This window comes from Phallusia mammillata, chromosome 4, assembly GCF_965637545.1.
Source record: "Phallusia mammillata chromosome 4, kaPhaMamm4.hap1.1, whole genome shotgun sequence".
In the NCBI taxonomy this organism is placed as follows: Eukaryota; Metazoa; Chordata; class Ascidiacea; order Phlebobranchia; family Ascidiidae; genus Phallusia; species Phallusia mammillata.
The window spans coordinates 29512202-29537216 of record NC_137255.1 but is presented as its reverse complement, the minus strand read 5'-3'; the positions used below and the strand labels follow the sequence as shown (position 1 = coordinate 29537216).

Below are 25015 nucleotides of genomic sequence, written 5' to 3'. Positions count from 1 at the left end.
TGACCACGAAAGGTTATAGGTTCGATTCCCATACTGGCCGACGTTTCTTCAACCAATCTTTCACGATGCCTGAGATTTCAAAAACTTCCGATAATTTTAATGATTCCAAAAAGGCAACATAGTCAATCCCAATCAGTGAGAACACAAATTAAAGAGACTTGTATGATATTGGCTTGTCGCATTATTTTATTGCCGCCAACACAAACAGTGTACACACTAAAAAAACGAACAATGGGAAAAAAGGCTACACTTGAAACTTCAAGCATACAGTGACGTAATAATCAGTAGTCATTGTGACGTCTGAAACTGTTGTTGAACGAATAAAAGCGATTTTGCCTGAAACTTTTTGGTGTTTTTTTGTTGTTGCATGCATCAAATTGAGGACAGACCACAAGAAATGCAAATAAGATGTTTGTTTTGTTTTTGATAAAGTCAAAGATAGGTTGGACATCGCATACACAAAAAATCTTTCTTTTTGGAGGGGTCATTTTTTACTGAAAAAGGAACATTGCTATGCAATAATTAAATGTGAAAATTATCCGGTTATAATTCGACATACGATTTCTATGAAATACGTTTGCAGCGTACCTACTGTAGCGGATCAATAAAATTCTTCTTACACCTTTCACCACAAATAGATGAAAACTTCTGATGTCACAATATAAACGCGCGACATGAAAAAGAACAAAAAAAGGAACACATGACAATATAGCACCGAAGAGTATCATTCGCAATTACGCCCGTTACCAAATAAACAAACAAAAATTCACACAAAATTCAACATTCTGAAATTACAACTTTCGTTCATTGGATGTAAAGCAACAATTTGCGAATTATTGCGCAACAATAGGAATCGAGTGAATAGGATTAATATCTGTGACATCATAAACGATAGGCGGAGATTTGCTGTTATGGAATAAACTATGACGTAAGCATTACGAGTACCGCAAAAAAGGGGAATTCCCTGAAAATGGTGTTGATGAAGTATCGGGTTTGGGGAACCACCGGACAAGGATATTGCCGAAAACGAAAAAAAAAATGAAAAACGAACGAAAAATGAACTTTCAACGGAAGGCCACAAACAAAAATTTCAGGAAGGCATTGTGACGTCACACACTGTGATGTCATCACTATAATGCCACCACCTGTTACGTCACAATGCACGGGAGTGCGTTTCATGGTGTAGAGTCGAACGGTAGCAGCTTTGCATTTTCGGTCTCCCAAAGAATCCCACAATCCTTTGCGTCAAACGTTTGTGACGTCATCATCGTTATCACTCCCACCACCAGGTGGCAGCCGAACTCGCAAAAACGCAAAGTCCCAACCACCACGTGACCAATTCAACCAATCAGAGCCGCTCCATCTGAGCCCCGTTCCTGAGAAATCGTCCGCTCATCTGCCGGGTAACCTGGTCGTTTGTGAGTTGATCGGCGAAACTTACTTGCTGCGGCGGGCGAGTCTCACTCGATTTCCGGCGGGAAACCGAAGTCGAACTCGTGTAGCCGCTGTCGTTCAGCACGTGGTCGGACGATCGCTGACGAAGCTGGAACAATTGAGCTGTGTCGTCACAATCAAACATGGGGTCATCCGAGGGCAATGAAGAAGCGGATGACTGTTGCGAGATCGGATGAGAGCTAGTGCTGGTGGAAATTTTCCGCTTTGGAGCGTGAAATTTTCTTCCCTAAAACAATTTCAAAGATTGTTAGCTTTGACAAAGTGGGTTGTTAGCAGATAAAAAGTCTTGGTTTAATTCAAACTGTTGAATTTTATTGCCACAAAGTTTTGTTTAAATCCGAACTAATACGGTAAGGGTCTTCACATTAACAAACAAACAAACAAATCCAACGTTATTTTAAAAGCTTTCGCCAAACCGTCAGTTTTCTACATCCAAATTTGTTTGTTGTGATTATCAATAGAAATGCATTCAAGTAAAATAATTCGACACTTTTTTTCAAAGCCCCAAAACACTACCTAAGTTTCTCAACCACAGAGGGAAAAATAAGTAAGGGTAAATGTACATTTACAATGTTGTGAGACTAGGACGAGTTTTGATTAAGAGAACAGAAACTGAAAAGCGTTTAATACAGAAACGACCCTTTGCTGACACCCAGTGACCTATCTACGTAACCAACCTGAGGATCGATGACGTAACGCAACACGTCAGCAACTGTGACGACACCGATGACGTCACTGCCGTGAGGGGAAACCACCACGAGGAGGTTTGCGTCACTTGAAACCAGAAGATCGATCACGAACTGGAAATAAAATAAAATTGATTTGCATCAACTGTCACAATTCGAAACTATTTGTTAACCACTGATAATGACGAAGCTGTCTTAGAGTTGTCGGGGCAACATATTTGCATCAATTGTTACAATGCAAAACTGTGTGTTAAATTGTTAAGCAGTAATATTTACAAAGCAACAGTTCTTCTAATTCAGAATCAGTGACCACACACAAATGTCTTTTAAACTACGCAGAGTTGTAAGTCCGGCGTTTTTTTTCGTTTTCGGTTTGGGTTCGGGCGTTGCTTGGAATAGAAATTGTGCCGCAATTTTCCAACTTTGAGGTCTACTTTGAGCTTTGTTAATAGAAAATAAATTTGGGGCGAGTTTGGTCCCCATGTTTGGGCTTGCTTATTGTGTAAGTTCTGGTAATTCTAGTATGTAAGTTACGACATGAAGAAACACTAGTAAAAAAATTTGTGCAAGAATCAGTGACCACACACAGCTGTCTAAAAATATGTTTCGCCCTGTTTTATGTGAAAAATCTTCTGGAAGAGCAATACTCGTTCATATATTATGCCTCGCAGCAATAGCTGATTTATATGTTACCCCTGTTGGTATCATCCGTGGTTGTGTAGAATATAGGGTCAAACAACATGTGTGGTGGAGGTGTAACAAAAACCAACACACAAAGGAACATGACAATTTTTTGCAAGCGCTGGCTCAGTTTAAGTCTGAACTGAGCAGCATGCAGTAAAAGGCTTGAGACAAGCGAGAGGAAAACGCACCACAGAAAATGTGTGTAGAGCCACAAACACAAGAACTCACACTAGAAAAGATTTGTTAAATACCGATGGGTGGCGTAAGTTATTTAAAGTAACAGTAAAATTGGGATACGGTTGGGGACTAAATTAAACATAAAAAACCAAGTTTTTAGGATAATTTTTTTGTTAATATTATTATGAAACCTCAGACCAACCCTAATAGCTCTAACCGTCAGCATTTCTTACACAAACTGCATTAGAAATATTTGAATGAGCTGAGCAAACCTGGTTAGTACGAGTTCTTGTGTTAGTAGTTCTACCGAATATGTGCAAGTTTCCAGATAGTATTTGCGGCAAACGCAATCTCACCTGGAGCGAATCCGCGGCCCTGCACTTCACCAGCGGGTTGCTCATCGATTTATGACGTGATCGGGTCGTTACGTCATTCTCCGTAAACGTGACGTCACTTGGGAGGGAATGCTGACGTAGGAAGGGGGGTCGGGACTTCCCCGATGAGGTTGGAGGTGAGGTCAAAGGTTTCGAACGTTGCACTGGAAATTCGGATTGTTACGTCACATTGGGAGTTGTTACGTCATATGCAACGTCACACTCACCATTGTGGCCTCTTAGTGATGAGCTAAGAGGTTTGCGGGTATTCGTTGTAGCGTATTCATCCAACAATGACGTCAGTGTTTTTTTATTTCCACTGCTCGCTTGCGCCGCCGAGTGGTTGGAGTTTTGAATATTTCGACGTTGCGGCTTTGGAGAAGAAAATCTGCAAAAAAAGATAATCAATAATCGTTATTATTACATCACAAATCGATAACAATCAAATCTATGTGTTCAACTATGAGTCAGAGGTGAGAGGTCAATTAAATTAAACTCCACTTGCCTTGTAAAAGCATCAGCTGCGTCATGTTCGTCTTCAAACAATGGAGTGAATCTACACGCGAGCGCCGTTTCAAGTTTTACTGTGAGGTCACAATGCATCCCTTGCGCCGCTAGTGGTATCATGTCGAGTTTGCAGAAAACATCGACAACTTCACCTAAAAATTTTGTGGTAGCTTGTGGTTAATTGCGGATATAAGTTGTGGTTTTTACAATATCATGATATTTTAAATGCCACAAAACGATCGTTTTTAAAGGTTTTTTTGTACAACTCAAATGAGAAGTATTTTAGAACTGTATATCACTGGTTTTCAACCTATGATACGTCTACCAGGCTACCACTAGAGGGGTTCTGGAGCTTTTCAGGTGGTACACGAGTAACTTTGCTGTATCTAATTCAGGTCAAATCAAGAATGCATAAATGACCCAACTGATCAGCCTTGGGTTTCGGCAAAACTCGTGTTCTGGACATTTTTTGGAGTTGCCAAGCTTAATGGTTTTAAAATATGCTAACTTAGCCTAGAAGAACAGGCCTATCTTGATCTACCAGTTCAAACAGGGTTAAGGTGACACGTATTCAGGTGGTACGCGATCATTATAAGGTTGAGAACCACTGGTTTAAATGCCGAATATATTGTATTGCAGATTTATTAACAATCGCTGTTGTCATTTTCAGTGTAAAGTCAATATCAGTGTAATTTCAGAGAACACGCGGTTACATGTGATTTAGAGCTGTAAAGCTACTAACACAGGAACTCACACCACAGGCCTGCTAATTTCCGCGCTGATTAAGCAATTGCCAATTATTTCCATTGCAAACGCCTATGCTCCGTTGCTCTACCTATCGGAAATTAGCAGGCCTGTGGTGTGAGTTCTCGTGTTTTAATATCTCTACCACATCAACCAGAAAACCCACAACAAACTTTGCATCTCCCCCTCACACACACTCAGACAGCGTGAGAGAACAGGAGGTCAAAGTTCGTTCGCACCAGCGTCACATATTCACGATACAAGAGTTCTAAAGTGCCCTTCGATCGCGGTTGTAGCGTCATAGGGGTACAATAGTGACGCACATGGGGGGGAGGGGTCGCCAACATAAACAGTATCTCGAGTTTTTGCAGTGTGGGACGTTTTATTGCAGACTTAGGTTGTTATTTTCATACGTATTGAGGTTTCATTGTGACGCTGTTAGGTGTTTTCCCTGCTTTGTTAACGTCACAAACGTTGCAAGCAATGGTTCAAATCTGTTTTGAAATAATAGAACGACAGAACAGGGATTTTTAACCTTCTTACTCTGCCACAAACTTAGAAGTGTCGAAAGCAAAAAGCATTTTGTCGATAAACATTACATGAAGCATTATGTCCGAGTTAGCACCATATATTTTTACAATATAAGAGCCATACTATACAGCACAGACATTTCAAACTGAAAGTCAACCAAGGCCACACGTTCCATGGTATGTAATCACCAGCAGGGCCACATACTAAAGCTAATGGCACATATTATGTCGAATCGTTTATTCAACAATAATTTGCTACATACCATGACATACAACCAGATATTATCATGTGACATGACATTCACACAATTGTTTTGACCACATTTATCGATATAAAGCAACAAAGTAATACTAGTATATGTTGAAAAACGCACTAACAGATTTTTTCAAACATCGTTTTAAGACAGGGCAGGGCAACCTTTGTTACTGTAGGGCCAATTATAAATGTCAAAATTGGATCGCGGGCCGCACATGTGCATAACACAAAGTGATTTTGCTTTGTTTCTTACCAAATATGCTTAACTACAAGTAAGTTATAATTCGTATTTGATTCTAGCCACATTTTGCCAGATCACAGAAAACTAGCATCAGACGCATTAATCAGCTCAAAAATATGTAATAATTGGCTCGTTTGCCAGTACTTTTGAAATCCAAGCGTCTCTGCGGGCCGCACAAGCTTTAATGAAGGGCGGCATGCGGCCCGCAGGTTGCCCACCCCTGTTTAAGAGATCGTTTCCAACCAAATCCTTTCACGTATTAGTAGTAATCTCTATAGCTGATTTGCAAGTCGGGTTTAGGCTTGGGCTTGAGTAACAGTTTTTTCCAAAGCCTGACTTTACACTAGGCCTTGTTTGTGTCGTAATTTCAACTTCTGGGCCAAATAGCGGCTTAAAAAATCAGGTTCGGGTTTACTTCGAAGTAATACGGTCTAGATTCGAGCCTGACTTCACAGCCTCATTGGTGCCACAATTTTACTAAATTTTGGCACCTTCCTTAAAAACATGCGGCTTTTGGCCCTAATTTCAAGTTCGCTTGCAACCAAAGTTCAGTACATTATACAGTCAGTGGTGGGATTCAGCTGGTTCGCACTGGTTCTATAGAACCGTCTCACGAAATTTTATGAGATCAGCGAACCGGTTAGCATTACTGGTTACTGTCAATGGACTTTTTGTAACAGAACCGGCTGAAAAATATGACTTTTGTGATAGAACGGCCGACAAAAAAATTTAATCCCACCACTGCATACAGTGTTGTCACTATTCGTTTTTACCTGAATTTGGATCAACGACAGGTGCAGCTGTAAGTTTTCTGTCTACTATCAGTTGCAAAACTTCATGCAGAGGTTGATCCCTTGTTACAGTGCTCACATTCTCATATGTTCCGATCCCAGTTTCATCGATGCTCTGTGAAATATATTCACCAGTGTTAAAAGTGATATAAAGTCAAGCATCAAATTTATTGAGCTCTTCTGGCAACTTCATTTTTATGCCGACGTTTCGACGTCCTATACAGGTCGCCTTCATCAGGGTAAATAACACTTAATGCGCGTAGTACAGTGCACGATAAACAAAGGAAAAAAGAATTAAGGGTAAGCACGTCCCAACGCAAAAATACTTGCCATAGAGCTCTATAAATTTGATATTATGTCTGGCAGCAACAGCTTATATATTGAGTCAAACATAAAATGAGAGGAGGAGCATATCAACCAGTGGTTCTCAACATTTACTGATCGCGTACCATTTGACGACTTTTTTATCGCTGCCTAACACTTAAACCCTGATTGAATGGGTAGACCAAGAGTTCTTTTTGATTAAACTAGCAAATTTATAAAACCAACAAAGTTACAGCAACTCCAAAAATACGTTCAAGACACGAGTTTCACCCAAACCGGGGCTGATCAGTTGGGTCAGTTTTAGCAGAAATTATTTCAAAAAAGAGTGCAACTGTTTTTTCAAACCCGACGTGTTCCATTCTGGTCCACCCTAATTCAGATCATAAAAACACAATTACGTCAACAGTGACGTCACATACGAATGTCGTCACAGTGCCGTCTGTCATATTGAATCGCTCAAAGAATTTCAAACAGACATCAGGACATGTGAAGTATCAGTAGTAAAATCCTTCACATAGCGGTGAAATACAGGTCTGACATTATCGAGTCGAATTACTGAATGTGGTATTTGTGCAGGCAGACTGATGTGCAATCGTGTAAGGTCAGAGTTACGGGACTTTCCAGTGCTAGTTGTGTTGTGGGTATTTTGAGCAACTTTAGCGAATCGCGATTCGTAAACAACAAGAATGCTGCAATATCTGCAAGTATTTTGTGAAAACTTGCTACTACAGGTAAAGGTTAACTTTGTATTTAAGTATGAAGCAATGACCTTGAATTTTTTTTTCTTTTGCGTCACATAAGTTGCAACCATCATAGGCAATATGGCAGCAAAACTAAATTAATTCGAGTTAAACAGACTATGGAGTATGTTCCATACTTCGATCCAGGCGTATCATAATAGGAGCAAGTGAAAAATCACACCGTTTTATGACTATTACATTTAACGTGACTATACAAAATTGTCATTGTGCGGTATGAACATAGGAACAACAAAACATATAGAATTTCTTATAAAGTGTAAAAGTGTGTATGGTAGGTCAGTCAGTTGTGCAAGAAAAGTGAAAAAACTAGCAAGCTTAGACGTTTTTTTCCCAAAGTGAAATTTTATTCTTGTTGTGGTAAAAAAATGGGTCGTCAGTTATATAGGGTTGCCATACCGTCCTTATTTCTAAGAACTGTCCTTGTGTTTGGCCTGAGTCCTTATTTTGTCTTATTTTGGACAATTACAGAGAACAAACGTAGTGAAATGACATTCAATCCAGGGAATTAGTTAAACGACAGTCTGCGCTACAGGGAAAGTAAACCTACATCTGAGATGTCGTGAGATGCACGAAACAATTTCTACGGACCAGGAGTTGCTGGCAAAATATATTTGATATGTCTTGGCTCGTATAAATGCAAAGATTTGTTTTAAAACGTTTGTTTCGTTTCGTATGAAAATTTAATTTTTCGGTTGGCCTTATTTTGGCGTCCATGTTGATGGCAATCCTGTATATAGGGTTACAAAATGGGCCATTTTCAACCCCCACACACATAAATAGCAGCAGATGTGGCGTAATCGGTATTCGGCATTGGGCAAAATCTAGTAAACAACCTTGCTGGTGACGTGGCAGCGTTTACGCTCTAGTAAGCACGTTCTCAGCATGGATTCTCGCCAACACAGCGGTCACTACCAACAACCCCTATGTGACGTCACAGTGGTGGGTGTGGTATGGGAAAAAGTCGCTGATTGGTTAACGGACTGGGGGGTGTGGCTGTGAGATGGAAATATTTGAGGTTGTTGTGTAAATTTTGTGGAGAATTGAGGCATTGTTGAGATGGGAGGTTCATTGTGTGTGAAGTAGTTAATATGTGACATAATGTAACCAAAGGGTTGGGGATGGAATTAGAAACATTTTTGTGGGGGTTGCTAGTCATGAGATGCTTTGTAAATAAACTTAGTGAACCACAATTTTGTAAGAGATATTCGCAATTGCATGTCAGTTTGTTAGTTACAAAATAGTTTAAAATCTGTTGCAATGTACCAATCAAAAAAGTATGAAACTCCAGAATCATCTGCTTTAGCAAGTATAGCTGTTTTAAAAATTTCACGTTTTGGGGGGCTGTGGGTGAACCGAGGGATCAAAGGGGGTCAAAATTTAAATGTAAGTAACTGAAATTTAAAGACATGTCTTCTGATCAGAATTGTACAAACTTGTCCATTGAACTGAACCATTTTTGTTTTTGAGTACCAGTAAATCAAAATAAAATTGAACTTAATCCATTTGAACAACTTTCAAAATAGCTGTGTGTTGCTAATGAACGTCACAAGTACCTTTGACATAAATGAAGGTGTCGGTAGTTCATTCATGAACAGATAAAGAAATCGAAGTATTCTTTTGTGGTTTATGATGTGGAAAATATCTCCGGTTTCCTGGTTCAGAATTGGAACTCTGAAAGTGGGAAAAATTAAAATTGACTCGGAATTTATTTAGGTGTGCCCCCAAAAATGTGGGTAAGCATAAAACCAAATCAGTGGTTCCCAACTGGGAAGGAATTTCTCCAAAAGTGGAAATTTTCAAACTTGAGGGGAGGAATTTACATTAATTTTTACATGTGATTTGTAAATAGACACTTCAGCTCTAGGAATAAAACCTGTGAAGTTGATAATAGACCCACTTTTAAATGATCTTTGTATGGTTTAGCATCTACCATGTAGTATATTGGGTGGGAATGAAAATGTTTTGAATTGTTTTAAGAAATTTATCGAAAAGGGTTGGGAACCACTGAACTAAATGAATACTAATGACAAAGTGTAGTTTTTTTAAAATACATCACAAGCACAAATACTAAGAAATTACAACAGAAAGACTTGCTGTGAAGCTACTGAGTTAGCTTTTGGCAACTCAAGCCAAAACACTGACCATTTCCTGACCAATTTATTCGTCACATTTTGGCACAAGCTGCAAAACTGATCACCAATTATGTCCGGTTAATTTGCAGCAAGCACATGCAGACTGAGAGTTATTTATAACCAGCATAGTTGCTATTACTGCCGATCTAAAAAATGCTCTTTTCTTCTGTCTCCAGGTTTAAAGCAACTATAAACACTCACTGCATTAGTTTGTGAGTGGTTTAAATAAAACTATACATATTTGTCCATGTGCACATATTCAAAAAACCTACATATGTTCTTTGTGGCCTTTCACAAATTGTGTGATGATATAATTTGTTATTTCAAATCTATTTGGACAAAACCTGAAATTATTTGTTCTGAAATACATCAGAATATAAATAAATAGGAAAATAATCATAAATAAAATTGTAAAGTTTAAATAAACGAAAAAGTTTTAAAAAACTTCCCACACCACCTTGTAGCATTAAAGGGCATATTCCAGGTATCACATTTTTTTAATTAAATCATAAAACAACATGGGACTTACCCGTGGTAGTTTCCCTCGAATAGAGTCTGTAGCGAATGAAGCAAAGTATCTTGAGGTTTTACGCTCGCAAACTGAGGCTCTTGGTGCAAAACTTTCCTCCAAGACTCCAGAGTTTGCTCCTCGAGTTTAGTTAAATCCAAACGTTGCCTACGATAAAAAGTTTCGTTAAAAGCAAGAAATAGTTATTTTATCATTTTTTTTATTCATACAATAAACCGCGGTTAATCCGAACCCGTTTGGACCAAGAAATTTGTCCAATTTAGGCAAAGATCCAGATTAACCGATATCAATTAGTTAAAGCCTTACCACAAAATACAAATCATTTGGGTTTGCTGTATATATATGCAGATGCTTGTGATTAATTACACAAGCACTTTTTATGTGCTTAACCAGTGGTTTTCAACCTTTTTGATTCGGCAACCGTTGTAGTAAATCTCAATGTTACTGACAAATCCCATCAAATATAATTTAAAATTTGGCTCAAGGAAAAAGAAAGGATCAAAAATACCAAAACATAAAAAATGAAAAAAAACCTGTACATTTTTGTTGTAAGTTGGTCAAGAATCACACCACCATATTGTACCTGTAGTAAGTTGTGAGGACGCGGATGAAATCGGTGACAGTTAACATTCCAACGTATTGTGAAGTTGAGGAATCCCACAGCGGAGCAGATCGAACAGCGTTCGCTATCAGAGCGTGAAAAGCCTTTCCAGCGATGAGTCGGGTGTCGAAAACCACCAACTTACAACTTGTAGGCATTATATCATAACATGTATGTTCTGGAAATAAATAAAACGGTGCTGCTTAATTAACTAGCCCACGCCTAATATTATATTGCTTACAACAGACAGTCTATCTAGTTTTAGCACAATATAATTTCATCAAAAGAATACAAACAGTTTGTTCTTTCAGCATTATAAAGGTTTATGTTGCAACAGAGAATTTCATTTTTTAACATTTTTGGTGGGTTCCACTTTTTTAATATAGTTATGTTCACAAGATTCTGAGTTCAAAACCCTAGAGGTATTTAACGAGTTTATTACAGCGGCATTTTTTATAAAGAGCATGTAACTTTTTCAACATTTTCCTAACCCAGAAGGATCTGATGTGTTGAATTAAACTAAATTGATTTTGGGGTCTTTGTTTCAGCATTTTTAACATTAGAAACGCCAAGCAAAACTTCGAAAAGGTATTTATTCAAAAACATAACTGCCGTAGAACTTGTGTATATTGAATACATCATAATGCAGACGTTTCAACAATCACTGTTTTCATCATAAGTGCATGGCGTTAATGGAGCTACAACAGGGTTTATATAAGCACAAGTACTCTATAACATTTTTTTGTAATTTAAAAGATTTTGAGAGCTGACCAGAGTCAAAATCTAGGAGTATAAACTTCACGTAGTTATTAATAATTTGTGTAAATTTAAACTACTTTTTGATGAAACAGGTGAAACAAAATTTTGCGTTCAACAATAAAAATTCCTTTGAAAACAATACGTGCTAATTAAAGTAAGATGATGTGCTAACCTTCCAGGAATCTTTGATATATGAGATCAGCTTCAGGGTTGATGTACAAAGGTGAATGCAGCACGGGGGTGATGTCCGTCGGGTTACTGTGGTTCGTGTCGCTATGCACCGGAGTCGTTTCATCCTCCTCATGAAGGGAGAGAGCAGCGATGGAGTCAGTGATGCCGTTACTCGAACAAGTACTGTGTCGACTGAAAGGTAAAAACATAAACAGTTTTTGCCTGCAAACAGTCTCAGTGAAGTCACCATACATATTTTAAAAAAAAAACTTAAATGTATAAATTTAAGTGTTTACTTGATTAGCGTTTTTTTCTCCCTTTTTATAACATGCTGGTGAATATATTTTGTGTCAAAATTAAAGTTGTAATAAAACAAAAGATACATTTAAATTGATTTACTTATTTTTTTAATTGAATTGTTTAGTTTTGTTACAATAATGTAACAAAAACTGCTGTCTTTCATTTCTTGTTTTTCAAAAATTCACTATTCATTAAATCAAGCCAGCATTTTAACACAGTGTTTTGCATGTTAGTTAAAAATCATTTTTACACTACAAGGAATTTTGACAGAGCTTTTAATAATAAACCTGACTTGTTTCATTGAAGTCTGGTATTAAGTTCAACAAGACAACCATATTACACAAACATGTCAACTACAAACAAACTTGTTACTATGAAGTCATAACCACATTAAAAGTTGAACAAAGTCCCATGGGAAGCAGAAAGCCACTTTAATCAAACTCATATTACACATAAAACATCAAGCAGTGCTAACAAAAAAATACATATCAATAATCTCTGTTATATTATATGTCACCACAGTATAAATTTATCTCTATAACATTTTTAGAGCAAAGATACATCACCATAATATATCTTTGATGCAAATTTGTCCCTAAATATTTTTCATAGCAAAGTTACATCTCTATAAAATCTATATGACATAGATTTGATATCTCTGTAATATCGTATCTTATCATAGAAAGTTGCATGTCCAAGAAAATGTAAACAAAAATATACAAGACAACAGAAGTAGGGCTGTGGGCAAAATGTTGCAACTCTTACAAGAAGGATGAACTTTGAAATAATTTTACCTTTCATTTAACTCGATACTTGTGCGTCCTTCTTCAACTTTCATCAGTGAACTTGAACTTGGCGCACCGGAGTTCAAAGTACCTAAAAATATTACATTATTGAATTAACCTCTTTAGGACTAATGCTCATATTAAACATGTAACATTGTGTAGTGCTAATAAAATATAAAAATGCATATCTTTTATATATCTTTGTAATATAAATTTATCTCTATAATATTTTTTATAACAAATCGGCCTCTTTAGGACCAATGCATAACCAAGATACCTTGAAAAATTTTCCCACATTTACCTCTGCAGCAATTTTCAAAGACATAGTTTGCTACCAATTTTTTATGCCTATATTTTGGCATACCTAAGAATTTTTGCTCACTCTTACTATTAACCCTTCGCCTTGTAGATTTTTTTAGAGTACCTTTGCATACAGGGGATAAATTTCAGCAAGCAAAATGTTGTTAGGTTTGTAATCTGTATATTTACCCCGTAGGTAATCTGTTTTGAGAAAAAAAACCCTATGGTATAACCATTTAAAAGTAATGAATTGAAATATAACAGAAGAAGCGACAGCGTAAACTTATACGAGTACAAGGCCAAATTAAAGCAAGTTCTTCTGAAAAAAAGTAGTTCACTGTGGGTAATACTATTTGGTCAAAACCTTTGATTTGCATTAAGTGATAAAACAGAACATGGAATTCAATGGAATATTTTTCAGAACAAATGACAGGCCACATTTAGTTTGAAAAGCATTTGTTTACCCTAATATTTTTATGGAGTATAGCAACAAATAACATACAAAGCCCATCAGTAAATAACGTTGTCAAAAAGTGAAAAGTTGTTGCATTACACGAAGTTCTTGCTAAACCACAAATAGCCTTAGCAAAGGACAAATAGCCAAAAGTGCATAAAAACTTTTTTTCCGAAACCAACCTTGTGATCCAAGGTCATCTTTTTTCTTTTTCATACTTCCAGTTCTCGACAATTTTTTGCGAAGTTTTGACAAAGCTGAAAGTCGGCTTCGATGCAAATTCGATTTCTTGTTGGAGTCTGACTCAGACCAAGCGCGACGTCTCGGGTCTTCCATAACGTCGTTCTGTGTCACCTGCGGAATTCCTGTAAAGCAATTAAGAAAAGGTTAAAGTTTATAAAACGGATAAAGGTCATGTAGAGATTAAAGGTTAGAGAGGTAAAGGTCACCAGAGAGGTTAAAGGTCATGCAGAGAGGTGAAAGGTCAGGAAGGAAGGCGAAAGGTCAGGTAGGAAGGTGAAAGGTCATATGAGGTACAAGGTCACTTGTGTGGTAAAGAAGGGTGCTGAAAACTAGCTATAAAAAGGGGAAAATGAATAGTAAAATCAATGCCAAAAATTGTTATTATTACAAGATTGGCTGCATTTACAGTCAACATGGCTTAATGAGCAAGTTTCCCCTTGCAGACAGTGCACACTGTTTCTATTAGCTCTCATCAGTGCAGTTGGCGACAAGGCAGGTCATTGGACATATGGGCTAGTAGAGCCAAGTTGTTACTTGGCAGAAAAGAAAATAATTCCTAGCTTTGTCGTTAGACCAGTGGTTCCCAACCTTTGTCAACCAATTCCTTACAATACAAAACATTTTCATTCCTCCACAATAGACAAATAATACGGCTAAACCATACAAAGATCAGTTAAGATCGAGTCTTTTATAAAGTTCAAAGGGTTATACAGCGTCTTTTTACAAACCACATGTAAAATTGAAATTAAGTTGTATTTACTTTATCTCGGTTTAGCTAGAAAATCAAACAATGCATTTTTTTTAGCCAGGCGATTGTGCTTCCAAGGATAATGAGAATATGTTTTGGTATTTGTTTGCAAAGATGTAAACAGACAATATGACAATGCCTGGGTTTCCTGTTTTTAACTACAACAACAGCAACAGCAACAGCAACAACAATACAAGGAATACACAGAAGAGAATTCCTTCAATGCCTGATAAATAAACCAACACCAAACTCTTTGACAAGATAAAAACATGTTATCATTTAATGACAAATATAACAGCACAAATAGACGTAAAAAGCGACATGACTGCTTATTCAATCGTTTTGGCAAATGCTCATGCCATCATCAGTGATATAAAGGACATCAGTGATTATTTTTAACTTAAAATTGATGCATTTCATAAAATTTTTGATTAATCTATTTGCAAAGGTTGACATTTGTTCTATTAAGTGTGTAAGTATAAAAAACATTTCCTGGTAAAAATAGGAAAATGTTTTTATACTTACAACAAAATAAACAGGAACTAAGAAATGATTGAAAACAGCATGTTGGGAGGCGGAAATATAAAATTAGCCACAAAAACACACATGAAATGCTTCAAAAGTTTAAAATAAAAGTACATAGGCTTCATAGAAATCAACTGTTTTTAAAGTTCAGGTTCATAAATCCACAACCAGTAGATTATTTGTAAAGCGTTTGAGTGACAAACAAAGTCAATGAACCGATGTGACTCCGCCCAATACAATCCTAAGAAAAGCAAGTCAGCGGAAAATCCAGGCTTTGTTACTTTGGGGTTTGACGTTGGATTTGTGTTTTCTTTTCAAAGCCTTGTCAATTATTTTTCAGAAGCTTGAAGACAATTGATTAAGCAATACAAACAAATGATGAAAAACATCAGGCTGTTTTTGCGTTACTGACAAACTTTAAACATTCACATGTGAAGTTTGTTTAATTCAATGAGTATTTTTGTGAGTAAAATAATTGTTATTTCTACTCCATAAAAACTTTGCAAATCACCTACATTTTTAATCTTTTTTAAACTGTTTGAATGGAAACAAACAAAAATGTTGCCCACATTTAACTAAACAACAAAAACCAATAAAAAGTTTTTGTAAGTTTTACCATCATGTAGAAACAAAATCACAAAGTTAACATTAAACGGGAATTATTCATAAACTAGAGGAGAATCAAGTTTAATTAAGATTATGCGTTGGTGTTAATTGAGGTGATTAAAAACAATATGTATCGTCAAACGAAAGTGACACACTTTCATTAGTCTTGTAAAATATTAATGGAGCTCACATAAAAAGTCACGTTGATCTATTTTCAAGAATGGGACCACTTTAATCGCTCCTAAGTCCACACAACGCAAAGCATGTGGTTGCCCCATTCAATAAGTTAGCGAACAAAATATTTACGCTTTATATCGAGAGAATGACTGCAAGTTTGTTTAGTTGGCTGGTGAGAAAGTGTGTGTTTGCACTCCTGTATTGTCGGTAAATCAGTAACTAGTGGCACGATGTGGTCACGACAAAAACATGGTCGCGATTAAAAAATAAACTTTCATGCATTTGCTAAACAGGGTATCTCCCTTATTTTGCAGCAATGCTAATGCAAAATTGGACAAACATCGCTGCAATTAATTTGATACTTTGCATGGTTTTTTTAAATCAAATAAAAGCGGAATTGTGGCAAGATGTGAAATATATTACGAGAACAGCTTTTTTGCAAGTCATAAAAAAGCTTTTTGGTAAATGTCATTTCTAGATAAACTTCCATATAGACACAGTAAATTACACTTTTTGAAAACGTAAATTTGCAGATATATACTGTTTCTGTCAAGCATATCATACGTATAAGTTTAACTTGTTAATTGGCCAAAACTTTCAAACAGAATTTTTCATGTTTATGCTAAACTATCCAAATCATTTACCTTTTTAATAAACAAACCAATGACTAAATCAACTTTAAATTTTTGGAGATAAATTATTGAGATGATTGCCGCATGATATCATTCATATTTGAATACATTGCAGTTATTTAGCGAGTTTCCGGAAACAGTCTTTGCAAGAACTTCCTGTCTCTGCTGTCAGAAGTTAGCCGGCACATAAAGCATTGGGCACAAACAGAAAATGGAACAAAATTTGATGGATTTACCGGATCTGACTGTACCACCATACATTACAACAGAGTAACACATATTAATATAAAGCTAGTGATCGTCAAACATGTTTAAATGAACAGTTGCTGCCAGGCATAATGGTGAAGTAATACATTTGGTAGAAGAGTATTAATTATATAGTTCATAAATATCAAACTGTTTATTTTTTTTGGAATACTTTATATGGATCTGTGCAAGAGCATTTGCTAAAATGTTTAAACAATAAAGATTTTTACATCTATTTGGCCATTATTTTCATCATTAAACTTACGTTTATTTTTTGCTGTTATAAAATTGTTATCACTTGAATTAATCCATAAAAATTGTAACAATACTGCATGGACTTATTGCCAAAGTTTTTAGCGTGTTTCTGATTTCAAAAAAAGAAAAATAGCACAATTTAAGATCCTAAGTCTTGTTTAACTAAAGTCCAAAAACATATTTTTGACAAGTTTTTAAAACATAGGGAATTTGAAAAGTGTGTTTTGAACAACTTTCCAGAGACACACCGTCATAATACCAACTACTATGACATCACAATATTAGCTTTGACGTGAGTCATCATATCAAGCACACACAACCTTTCAAAATGTCATAAATTTATCGAGTAATATTGGTTGGTAAGAAAAATTGTTTATGACCAAAAAATGTTTTCAAATGTGAAAATAAAAATCAACAAACAAGGATAAACATAGAGTCCTTGTCATAGAAATCTCTGGTGGAAAAAAATGTCCCAATTTGGGAGACAAACATTCTTGATACACATGTTTGGTCGAACATTTAAGCTAAAAAAGACTTCAGTGTTTGTTCAAGCATAACATTTAGCCATGTGACCCAATTAAATTCTATTCAGCGCAACGGGGCGTTAAAGTTTGCATTGAAATGACACAATGGTCCCGGACATGATTGAAATGACCTTCAAACAGTGACACAACAACAAAACTTGTTTTGAACATTTTGAGATGAAAACAAAAAAACATATTTTAGCTAAATAGTAGCAAAAAACATTTCAACACAACAAAATGCTTACTTACATGTGTCAATAAAATTCTTCTTACTTATTTACTATCTTCAGTCTTATCCAAATAAATAACAATAATACACAGATTTTTTATGTTTGGATAAAAAATTTGCCTGGCTTAACCAATGTTGATTAGTTCAAGCCTTACCACATTATAATTCATTTGTATCTCAAGTTTTGCCGAATTAGGCGAAGATCTGGATAAACCGATGTCGATTAGTTCAAGCCTTACCACATTAAAAATCAAGTTTTATCCGGATTAGGCCAAGACCTGGATTAACCGATGTCGATTAGTTAAAACCTTTCCACATTACAAATCATTTGTAACTCAATTTTGGTCAAAATTAGGCGAAGATCCGGATTAACCGAATCAGGTTTAACCAAGGTTGACTGTAGATGTTTTTTGTGACTAATTATTGTTAAAAAGACAAGCAACAACACACATTACGAACAGAATTAAGTAACCAAACCCAATTAGCTTCGGCTTCAAAGTAACATACACTACACAGAAAGTTGGTAAATTTGTTTTATCTTTACCTGATAGAACAGTGGGTCTTGTTGGTGGAGATTGAAGAAAACTTTCCGAGCCTTTCGACGGCGGCATTCTTTCACTTTCGCTTGTAGTTCTCATCACCAAACGACGATTGGCGAAGGCATTTTGATAATCTGAACTTTTAGCACTACACAAAACCAAAAAAATAATGATTATTATAATGGGTACATATATATACATTATGTGTGTCAGTTTTCTTACATTATGTTTGGTGTTTTGTTTTCAATTTTTTTTTTGTATATATATTTGAAAAAACACATGGTTTAAAAACATATATAATTTGGGAATTGTTACATAAAACATGGTTTAAAATTTTCTAAAACACTCTGCCTAAAATCCACAATTTTGGATAATTACAAAATGTTAAACAAATTTTATTGTTTAACATTTCAAACAAACAAAAGAAAAAATTCATATCCAAATTATTTTTTAACAAACGAAAATGTAAAGTTTGAAAAAAGGGAAAAGTCTGTAAAGGTTCGAAAATGATTCTGTAATCAGTTTTGGTTTAAAATTGTTGTTTTTATCAGATAGCTACCCTTGCCATACAACTTCAAGTTTAGTTATGTGGGTTTGCCACGTGCGCAAACGACACAATAACAAGAGGTACAAACTTCAAAGTTAAAACAACATAGATTGAGTGGGATCGAGTGCCATTGTGTTCTGCTCACCGTGAGACAGGTTTGTGCTGGTAATAACCGCGGGGAGTGCTGTAGTATTGGAACATAACCGACGTGCTTCGTGGTGACATGCTGTACACATTCAGTGGTGTACCATTGTGGTGACCACTAGACCGTGAAAATGCTGGAAAACATTTGAAGAAATAGTTGTTTACATGTAAATAATGTTCATGAAATGCTTATAAGGCAAGTACAAATCCAATTTAGCTTAGAAATACAACCCAAAAATGGGTACACATTTCTTTAGCATCAACTCTTTCTGTTTAAAGCCAGGTATTTCATGTTTAGAAAGTTACTGATCTAAATTCAAAACCAACCAACTTTATTGCAGCATTTTTCACAGTATATATTATTTTAACATAAATTTTGTACTATTTGTTTACACAAACTTTGCAGTGCTATTATTTTGATTGCTTGTAATATTTATTACATTTTGGTATTGGAAGCAATTTTAATTTACTTTTCAAAAGGTCTAATCCCGTGTCTAAATATATTTTTTGTGATTCGTTGCAATTATTAATTCAAACATGTTTTTTATTGATCCACACACTTGCAATGATCTATTTACACCACATTCATCCACAAACAGTTCAACATTTCAGCCTATTTCTTGATGTACAAGATTCGACGAAATGAAGCACTACTGCTCCCCACACCCACGACAAAGTAAACAATGAATCAATTGTTGGAACAAAAATCAATAAAAGACAAACACAAGAGCCTGTCGCTTTCCTTTTCCCAACCGTACATTCATTCCTTTTCCCAACCGTACACTGGTAAAGCTTGGACGACGTCACAAAATCGTTTGATGATAAGGACTATCATGTTAGCGACGTTACTACAATACTTGGTTGTGACAAACATCACTGCTCAAGAAATCAACAACATTGGCAATTTTGCCATGTATTCTGACAATATTGGAATTTTTGTTGCAATTGCCAAATACAGGGTACAAATAATTTTCACTGCAAGTTACAATTCACATACAATTTTTACTACACCTTGTCATGTTTTTAAGTTGAGTATTTTTGGCAAATTTCAAATTAGAATTTGAAAATAGGTGGGTGTTTAGCTGAAGTTTGTAATTCATTGATGCGACTATCAGACATTTGTTTCCTTAAAATTCCTTATTGTTTTATAATCACCAGAATAAACTTTCACTTTGGGCAAAGAGAAAGCGTCCAAGAAATGGGGTTGCAACCCACTGGTTAAAAACCAATGCCATAACCCAAAGTGAAACATTTTTTGGAGAAATGCAACTATTGCTGTCATAACAACACCATCCATCATACATAAAGCAGTTTTAAAACCAAGCAAAAATGTAGAGGAAAAGGACTGACTTTAATGTTGGGGTACAGCTTTCTTGGCACCCATTAAATGTTTGTTTTTTTAGGTATACAATGATTTTATACATTTCCAAGATAGAAACTTGATGTAAACCAGTGGTTCTCATAATGCTCACCCTGAAATGTAGGCAGATGCAGTGTACAATAAGAAGATTTATATGACAATATTCTAAAATTTAATGACAATTTCTCCACATTAAATATTGTGCCCAAATATTCAGTTGTTGTTGTTTTTTCGAAGGTGCAAAAAGTTTGAGAAACAATGGTGTTCGTCACAAAAAAAACATGGTGTTATATCAAACATCAATAAGCTTAAGTATATTCACCTATGAGTGGAATACATAATAATCCCAGTGCTACCAAATTTAAATCATACTCCACTGCTTGTATGAGTTGTCAATAACACTAATGTCCATCATAAGAAACACAGTGTTATGCCAGATGGCTTAAGTATATCCATATGACAGTCCAATAATAGTTTCAACTTGAATCATACTCCAGTAATTGTGTAAGTTGTCAATAAGATTGTCACACTCTAAGTTCTCTAGGGAAACAATAGAGAAAATCACATTACGCACCAGTTACTGGAGAATTGTCCTCTTCTATTCTGGAATCAGGATTTGTGATGGAGTCTCCTGAACTGCTGGAGTCGTTACCCGATCTACGAGTCATTGAAGACGCCTGGTGATTTAACAACCAGATTATATAAACTAATCAAGTGGCTACAGCAAAACAGCACTTCTGTTGCATATCCTTTATCTCATGGTTTATCACTACACAAAAATGTCACTAACAGTTCTTGTTTTCACATTTTTAATTCGGTGACAATTATTGGACATAATGGGAGTTAAGAATTCATCTACATGGTTTTAGTAATACACTGACAATGCTTTTATAGTGAAATATATTTGTTTTTCATTGAGAATGCCAACAGATTTTAACCCGGAAATAAATGTTTATGAACTTGTGGCATACAAGTTTATTATCATCAATGGCCAAAAACATAACTTTGAATGCTTTACAACAGTTACATATATATATTTAAAAAGTCCATCAAGAAAAGGACTATTACCCATTTACATGCTGTTATTCTAAAAAGAAAAGATTACATCCAGCAAAGATTTATTTATTTTGTAAATATCAGTAAAAGTATTTTGTGGTCACTATTCACAGAACAACATATTTACAGTAAACATTTTCAGCAGTCAGTTTCAATCACGGAGCCCAAAACTGTCAAAGTATTACCAAAAGCGGGAGTCTGTGGAGTAAAATATGTGAACAAATGCTATTGCCCATCAATAACCACAGAGGAAAGTGTAGTATCCTTGTAAAAAGTTATGACATAAAACCATAAGTAGGATCAGCCCTGAAGTGTCTATGCACACCAGCAATTTATACAAACTCACATAGAAATCATAGTATGTCATGCCCATTGAAGATGTCATACTCAATCAGCTGGTCAGCAGGCCTTCGCCTTGCCGTATGGTGAATGCTTGGTAACCAGGTGATTGGGTACAATGCCTTCAATAGACCTGGCGAACTATGATGCTTGATAAACCAACCACAAACCTGGGATGGAATGGGAATACTGACGGCTGCACTGTTAACATTCTTGGCAGCAATTTTGATGCTTGGACTTGGATTGCCATTAGTTTTGTTGTAATGCACATTGTTGGCCGTCATAGGTGGACCATGGTGTAGCATCTTGGCTTTATGACTTCAAAACTTGTCTGCAAAAAAGTAACAACCTGTAAAGCTACAAACAGTGCACACTGTTTCGACCTATAAAGGTCTCACTAGAGCTCAGGTTTTTTTTTAAGGTTTGGTTTGGGTGACCGCTAAGTAGTTTTAAGAGATCGCAAGTGTTTCATTTAAATACCAAAAAATAGCCATATTTGCTTATTTGGGAAACCGATGGAGAAATTTGGGGGACCGTTTCGGTCCCCCAAAACACCTTAAAAAACACTGCTAGAGCTAATATAGGCTTTTATTTGTGGGAAGTAATCAGCAATCAGTGTGTTAAATGTATTTTATTTTGCTGCTTAGCAGAAGAAGACTTATTCTAGACCAGTGGTTCACAACCAGGGCCCATGGCCCCCCAGGGTGGATTCTTGGTTACTCTATTCGTAAGTTATCATGACTGCGGATTCTTGGTTACTCTATTCGACCTGTTTAAAGCCGAAATTTGTACCGAATTCCAACACGAGATTGCCTTTTACATTTTTCAAGGGGGCCACAGGTCCTTCAGGGTTACTTAAAGGGGGCCATGAGGCCAAAAAGTGACTTTTAAGGGGCCAAGGTCCACCAAAGGTTGAGAACCACTGTTCTAGACTTTCTTAATGGATAGCAATTATTTTCACGATCAATTAAATGCAGCACATTAAATATTTATGCTAACAAGTTGTTCTCTATCTTTATTTCAAACCCACTACCTTTATTTTTTAACTTGAAAAATTTAAAAGTATGAACCATTTGACATAAAACATTTACTTTAAGCAAAACCATTCTGTTCAAATAAATTAAAGAACATTGAAAACAAAAATAGCCTAATAGTTTAAATTGACATTTTTTTTATTAAATTTCGCTTAAAATCAATAATTATGAGATAACAAACAAGACAATATCATAATAGACCTATTAAGCGACATCTGTGCAGAAGAAATAATTGACACAGCACACCAAGCAATCTTCTGACACATAAGGCCTGGTATGAATCACAATTGATTTGCTGGGTATTGCAATAAGATTCTTATGATGCATTGTGGGTATATCGAAGTAAGATGACAGCATAAAATATGGACATCTTGGATTAATGACACACTCTGTTTAATTCAGTGGTTCGTAACTAGTGGTCTATTATGATGTTTGGCTTGTCCACAGGACATTAGTTATATTCAGTGTAAATTTTGAAATGGTTGCATATTATTTATTGATTATATTCATTACAAAAAAAGGTTATCCAAGTTATTGGTCATTTGTTGTTGTCTGTTATTTCTCCTTAAAATTTAATCACCACGAAATCACATACTTTATAAATATATTGATTGGTTGGTTAAAATGTTCAAATGTTTCGGCAAATGCTCATGCTATTGTCAGTGATACGAAGGGCCATTATTGTCGCTTTTTACATCTATTTGGGCTGTTATTTTCATTAAACTTATGAACAGATCCATATATAGTGTTTCTAAGTACACACTTTATGATTATATTGCCTAGGTTTCTTTAAAATGAAATTAATGACAAATGAAAATTGCTTATACTGACCTGAATCTGCTTTTTTAGTTGAGACCAGGTTTTCTTAAAAGAAACTAAGTTATTCAGCCAAAGCAATTAACGTTGATATTTTTACATAATCATGCCTTTCTCTCTTAGTTTTATATCTGTAATCAAAAATATAGTAAACTGAAACTCTCACCATTAAGTGCATGTAAGTTTTGTGAAGCAAAGTGAATTCATTGTAAGGGCAAAACAGAGGGAAAATAAGTTTGCGAAACACAAATTAACTATATTTCGTTCATTTCTGTGCAAATCAACAAAAATCTTAGTTGTGTCAAGAAATTAAATTGCACCTTCAATGAGTGAGATTACTGATCATAATAAAACTGCAGTGTTGTCATGTTAAAAGCTATTTTGTTAACAAACTAAACTTATTTATAGGATTTTATTCACTAGGATATATAATTTTCATCCCACATAATATTTTAAATGAGAAAATGTAGAATAACAAAATAATTCAGATTCATTTAGGACCAAAAAGAGATTGACAATTTTTTTAGTGACTTCAATATCTTTTGCATATTGCATTGCGAGCAATGCACTAAATTTGAAAAATAAACTTTATATACTAGTCAATACACTTTATGCAAACAAACTTTTTTATTTTACAATACACTTGTGCGATGATAATAAGTTACGTCATCTTTCTTGCGCCAAATCAAAAAACTGAACTTGCACAAAAATGAATAAACACACAACAAAACGCCTCCCAATGGCAAGAAAAGAGCACGCGTAATCTACCGCAACGTCACAATAAGTAAGATATTAATTGCCCCTCACACGTCTGCACTCTGCACCCCCCAACTTTTCAGTGCACGTATTTTTTCTGCACACACGAGGTTTGTTTACGAACTTTTGCACGAGGCCTCATACGTCATCGACGAAGGCGTGACCACGTGACATCTGCCATTGGTGCGCAGCGACCGTGACGGAACTCAGAAAACCTAATTTGTTTTTTAAAGGTTGTGTGAAATGTCACGTATACCGCTTGCTTATTTGTTATTCAGTAATTTCGATAGACCTGACATCCAACGCCACAGACATGTTAAGTTCCAGCAATTGTTTGTTGAAATTAAAAAGTCACTGTAACTTTAAACTTGTCTGAAACAAATTGATCGCATAATATTGATCAAATTTTTACTCTTTTTTTTCATGCGTAAAAAATAGCTACTAAAAGCCACCTTGTATCCGATTTGCTAATAAAAAACATTGCACAACTAGTTTATACGTATGCACGTTTTGCAGCAGTTAATAGGTTTTATTTTTTGTAAAATAAATATAATATAGCGAATTCAGCACAGTAACGTTAATAAAATCCGGCACTATTTAGGGCAGGGTTTCCCAACCTGTGGTACGCGAAGGTTTTTCAGGTGGTACGCGAGTAGCTTCCGTTTTTGCTTTTTTTCA

The 25015-nt window shown here is 35.7% G+C and overlaps 1 protein-coding gene across 1 annotated transcript; it reads right to left on the bottom strand.

Annotated features, from left to right (window-relative positions):
• Nucleotides 1-166: 166 nt before the first annotated feature.
• LOC145223250 (uncharacterized) lies at nucleotides 167-23729 on the bottom strand. Its single transcript, XM_080089639.1, has 17 exons — nucleotides 23597-23729; nucleotides 21902-22062; nucleotides 20911-21013; nucleotides 18978-19110; nucleotides 18291-18433; nucleotides 13744-13926; nucleotides 12817-12898; nucleotides 11724-11914; nucleotides 10775-10970; nucleotides 10192-10338; nucleotides 9084-9201; nucleotides 6428-6560; nucleotides 3882-4035; nucleotides 3604-3764; nucleotides 3359-3540; nucleotides 2133-2255; nucleotides 167-1681 (listed from the first exon to the last, which is right to left on the bottom strand). The coding sequence occupies exons 2-17, from the start codon at nucleotides 22034-22036 to the stop codon at nucleotides 1349-1351; spliced, it is 2517 nt and encodes an 838-aa protein (XP_079945765.1). The 5' UTR covers nucleotides 22037-22062; nucleotides 23597-23729; the 3' UTR covers nucleotides 167-1348.
• Between the last annotated feature and the right edge of the window lie 1286 nt (nucleotides 23730-25015).

What these genes read in the sequence shown, in the direction of transcription:
- LOC145223250 (XM_080089639.1), bottom strand. Translation starts at nt 22,036, where the DNA reads ATGCTACACCATGGTCCACCTATGACGGCCAACAATGTGCATTACAAC. An exon ending in GGACAATTCTCCAGTAACTG is followed by an intron (nt 19,111 to 20,910) that starts GTGCGTAATGTG and finishes AATGTTTTCCAG; the next exon opens with CATTTTCACGGTCTAGTGGT. An exon ending in AAGACCCACTGTTCTATCAG is followed by an intron (nt 13,927 to 18,290) that starts GTAAAGATAAAA and finishes ATTGCTTTACAG; the next exon opens with GAATTCCGCAGGTGACACAG.